At 37.2% G+C, this 4,598-nt stretch overlaps 1 protein-coding gene across 1 annotated transcript; it reads right to left on the bottom strand.

Moving 5' to 3' along the window:
• Window positions 1–2,128: 2,128 nt before the first annotated feature.
• Window positions 2,129–4,293, bottom strand: LOC131598621 (uncharacterized). The gene is made up of 3 exons (XM_058871205.1): window positions 4,082–4,293; window positions 2,840–3,871; window positions 2,129–2,720 (listed from the first exon to the last, which is right to left on the bottom strand). Exons 1-3 carry the CDS (start codon window positions 4,291–4,293, stop codon window positions 2,129–2,131), a joined length of 1,836 nt encoding a protein of 611 aa, XP_058727188.1.
• Between the last annotated feature and the right edge of the window lie 305 nt (window positions 4,294–4,598).

Below are 4,598 nucleotides of genomic sequence, written 5' to 3'. Positions count from 1 at the left end.
TATCCTTTATAGGAACCCTTTCTAGGAAGTTTTGTTTAAAATGTATCGTATCCTGTCTAGGAACCTTTCTAGGTAATTCTTATTTAAGGTATCCCATATCCTATCTAAGAGCCTTTCCAGGTGAGTCTTGTGTAAGACGTATCACATCCTTTCCAAAAAACTTTCCTAGGTTAGTCTTGTGTAAGACGTATCCTAATCTCTCTAGATAGTCTTGTTAAGACATTTCATATCCTTTATAGGAACTTGTCTAGGTAGTCTTGTTGAGACATTTCATATCCTTTCTAAAAAACCTCTCCAGGTGAATCTTGTTTAAGATGTTTCATATCTTTTTAGGAGCCTTTCTAGGTGAGTCTTATTTAAGACATATCATGCCTTTCTAGGTAGCCTTCTTAAAATGTTTATCCAATCTTTTCTAAGACACACTTAGTTCTTTTAAAGAACTCCTTAGTTAGTCTTCTCCAAGACATTCTTCCTAAGCATTGTTTAAAGCCTAAGCTTCTTCGCATCAACCTTCGATATACCCTATTCAGGAACCTCTTCAGGTAGTCTTATGTAAGACATTACTTCCTCTCTCCTCAGATACAATCAAATGATCCAGGTCTGAAAAGCATATGCTTTAGACAAGTACCCTGCCATGCAAATAGGTGGCATCTATAAGCCCATCTCCCACAGAACTCCTTCCCTACGCAAGCAAATTTTAGGGCATTTCAGTGTCCAATCATCTTCTACCTCTTTAGGTTCAAGAAGATTGAACAGGGGCAGCTGTCATACCCCAAAATTTGCCTTCCATATTCCATTCACAATGATTCAAAGTTCAAGATTCAAATCCAAAGCTTTGCTCCCTCAATGGTCCAGGTAACCCACAGTCAACTAGTTTGACCTAAAAGTCAACCATAATCAAAGCACAGTAAAAAAAACTCTCAATTTTGGGTCAACATAAAGTGAATAAGAGTATAACCATCATTTGATCAAATATTGATCATGATTCCACTAATAGAAACTCAGAGATGAACAAATACAAAAAGGTTCAAATTAGGGTTTCCTAGGAGAAAGTCAACCCAACTTTGACTTGACATAACTTTTACATGGAACATCAAAAATCCCCCACTCAAAGCCTATTTTGAAGGAAATTGGATTCCCTACAACTTTGTCTCTCACAAGCCAGGGCTAGAAATGCTTCATTTGAGAGGTATGATGCAAAAGATTACAGGTCATTTTCAAGCATCCTTCAAAAGCAGTTTTTTGGCAAAGAGGATATGATCAAGATAAAAGCTCCAAATGAAAAATATGTTCCAAAGTGGCTTATAGAGGACCTCTTGAGGTTTCCAAAAAGTCTTAGAACTCCCTCATAGCTTGAAAATTGAGTGAGATACGCTTGATCAAAGTCGAGCAATTTTTGGAGGCAAAATGTGAAATAAGAAGGTTCAAATTGGAAAATTTTGCAAATGGGCCTATGGTATTATGATGCAATCTTGGTCCACAAGTCATTAGCATGCCCAAAATCATATGCCACGAAATTAAACATTTTATTTGATTTAATATGATTTTTTATTTCATTTTTTAATGATTTAATTAAGATAAAAATCAAATATTTTGGTAAGAAAAATATTTTGATTGATTCCAATCAATATTAATGGCAAAATATAATACAATTTTCATGATAATGGGATTGAGAAAGATTGACACAATATTGGTCCAAATATAGCAAGTTTTCATTCAAGAATAAAGTGAATTTTCTCGAACATGGCAATATTGGATGCAAGGACTTTGGGCTCTATTTGTTGACCTAATTTTGTTCTCCTATAAGTATACAACATAAAGCAATGGAATATGGGTTGAACATTCAGTGCAGAGAGTCATATCCAAGAACTCAAAATTCTCCAAAAAGCTTGAATTCGGTTTTAAAGAATTAAGGTGCTTCAACGAGATTCAAAGGTTGTAAAGGCTTCTTGGAGGTATTCTGAAGGTGTTTAGATCACTACGTTACATCAACAACCCCAGATTAATCTCCCTCAAGCCAAGGTATGTCGTTTTCGATTTTGGATCGGTTAGAACAATTCATGCATTCTCATTGAGATTTAAGTTTGTATTCTGGTTATTGTTAATACTCTGAAGGTTCCTGGGTGGTTTAATTGAAGGTTTCTGCTTTGCTGACTGATGCTCCAGATTTGGAAGTTTCAACCGATGTCATGACAATGTCTGGAACATGTTTACCCTGAAACAGTTTATAATGAAATGCCAAGGGACTTTCTCTTTTGCACACTACATCATGTTCATTGAGAATGTTTGGATAATGATCTAGAATTATACCACACAGGAGGGATGGAAAAGCAATTAGACCCTTAATACTGAAGCTTCCAGCATGCTTCATGGTTTGGTCAAAAATATATGTTCCATAGTCGAACTTTGCCTTTGTTCCTACAACATATAGAAATCTGCCAAGCAAAGTTGAAATAGTGGACTTGTGATTCGTTGGTACCCAATTAGCTGCTCCTATCTGGTGAAGCATTGCATACTTGATGCTCAGCTTACTTGCAGTTAGCTTCTCTTTTAGGGGCCAGCTGTTTACCTGCTTGGCTGTGAATACTTGAAAAACTTTGTTGTCTGTTACTTCAAGCTCAGTTTGAGCTTCATCTGTTCTTTCCAAGAAATTATTAATCACAGACGGAGAGAATGATACACACTTACCTCTCACAAACACCTTTTTGTAGTCCACACTCCTGTTGCTTCCACAGTCTTCAGATAAGTTTACCACAAATTCTTTGACCAACTTCTCATAACACTTGGAAAGATTGCAAACACTCTTCAATATTCCGGCTTCTTGAATTAGCTCAAATACTCCTTGTTCTCAAGAACATTTGGAGCCAATTCCCTTTCAAAAGCCAATCTCTTTTGGAGTACATACTTCCATCTGCTGGCACTAGAGGCATAGTGGAATGACACATTATCATTAGGAATTTCAGGAATACTTGTAGCAAGCTTGTTGGTTGTAGGCTTCTTCCTTGATGGGATGTCAGGGACATTCACTTCAACATCAGACTCAGGATCAACAATTTCCCGCTCCTTTCTTTTCTTTGGAATGACCTTGCTCCAAGATTTTGATGGACCAACCCCTGTACTCTTCGTTACAACTTTGCTCTTGATAGGACCAACAGAAGTACTCTTCTTCCTGACAGTGTCTTTGGCATGGCTTTTCACTTGTGTGCTCCTTTTAGGGGATCTTTGGACAACAACTTTGCCTTTTCTTCCTGTCATTAGCCTATTGGCTACACTAGGATTCAAGGAGGTAAGTAATTCGTCGTCAAAGTACTCATCTAAGTCTACAACATTAGTACTAGTTTCAGTATTTGCCTTAGGGTGCTCATTATCTTCTATGTCATTGACATCCTCAGTAACATTGATATTCTTAGCAATACCTTGTCCATCCTTGTTGATCTCCTCTTCAGTTGGGTCACTATCAACGGTGTGAACAGCTTTAGTCTTACTGGTGTTTTTGAGGGGATCAACCATTATGGTTTGAAGAGGAACAGATATTCCAAGTACTTGATGATTTTCCTTCAAAATGCGAGTAACAATCCATGTAATTGTGCTATCAACATATTTGGATCCTTCTTTAGTAAGTTCCTCCATGGTAGCAGATGAAGAGGGTTTGGTGCCCTTGTTACGAATACCCTCCTTGGGCCATTTTGCATGTGTCGTTTTAGACTTTGTGGCCTTTACTTCTTCACTGCTAATTTTCCTCAATGGGACAACCTTAAGAATCCTATTAGGGTTAGAGGACTCTTCCGGTGTTGCCGAGTCAGATACGGGAGATCCATCACTCGATTGCTGAGAGATTCTGAAACTTTTTGAGACAGAACATGTGTCACGCCTGTGAGAACAATTCGAGTAGTTCAACCTTAGTAAGTAGCAAGAATAACTAATAGGGAAGTTTTCCGTTTTTAGAATAATAGGGGATCGAGGGAGCTTTATAAGCACACTGAGTGAGGGAAGTTTCAAATCATGGATATTTAAAAAGCCCAAAAAGTATTCCCCCATGTAGGTTAATTGCTATAATATGTTTTGGTAACAAATACCTAACATACCCTTTACCTTTACAATATCTTCAGATGTTGTTAAAACATTCTCTGTGACATTACTTTCAGATAGACTTTTAGGATCATTGCTCACATTTGACTTGTCTAGTTTTCTTTCCCGATCTGTAACATCTATCATAAGGCTTACTCTTTCTTCTAGCAGAAATTTATTGATACTTTTGTACTCCTTTACTTTTGCACACAGTTTCTCATTCATTAAACAGGTCTAAGTGAAACCAGCAGATAGTTCACTTATGGTGAGGTCTCCAATATATGATTCTTCATCATATTCATAAGACTCATCAGACTCATCAGATTCATCAGATTCTTGATAGTAAACTTTTAGTTCTTCTTTGATCATGGAGTATTCAGAGGAGTAGATAGGGTTGTTAGGCTTCCATAGATAGCAATTATCCTTATACCTAAATCCCTTCATGACTTCCTCATTCGCTTCATTAGTGATAATGCACTCCTCTTTAGTGAACCTGACACTGAATCCTTCATCACATAGTTGACTGATGC

This window comes from Vicia villosa, linkage group LG1, assembly GCF_029867415.1.
Source record: "Vicia villosa cultivar HV-30 ecotype Madison, WI linkage group LG1, Vvil1.0, whole genome shotgun sequence".
In the NCBI taxonomy this organism is placed as follows: Eukaryota; Viridiplantae; Streptophyta; class Magnoliopsida; order Fabales; family Fabaceae; genus Vicia; species Vicia villosa.
Note: the sequence above shows the minus strand (reverse complement) of the source record. Positions and strands in the feature narration are given on the sequence as shown.

Bases quoted from the DNA above. Each gene is read 5' to 3' on its own strand.
- LOC131598621 (XM_058871205.1), bottom strand. From the start codon at position 4,293: ATGAATGAGAAACTGTGTGCAAAAGTAAAGGAGTACAAAAGTATCAAT. The intron at 3,872-4,081 runs GTTAGGTATTTG...TTGTTCTCACAG, and splicing joins ATTGTAAAGGTAAAGGGTAT to GCGTGACACATGTTCTGTCT. The intron at 2,721-2,839 runs GTATTTGAGCTA...TGGAAGCAACAG, and splicing joins AATGTTCTTGAGAACAAGGA to GAGTGTGGACTACAAAAAGG.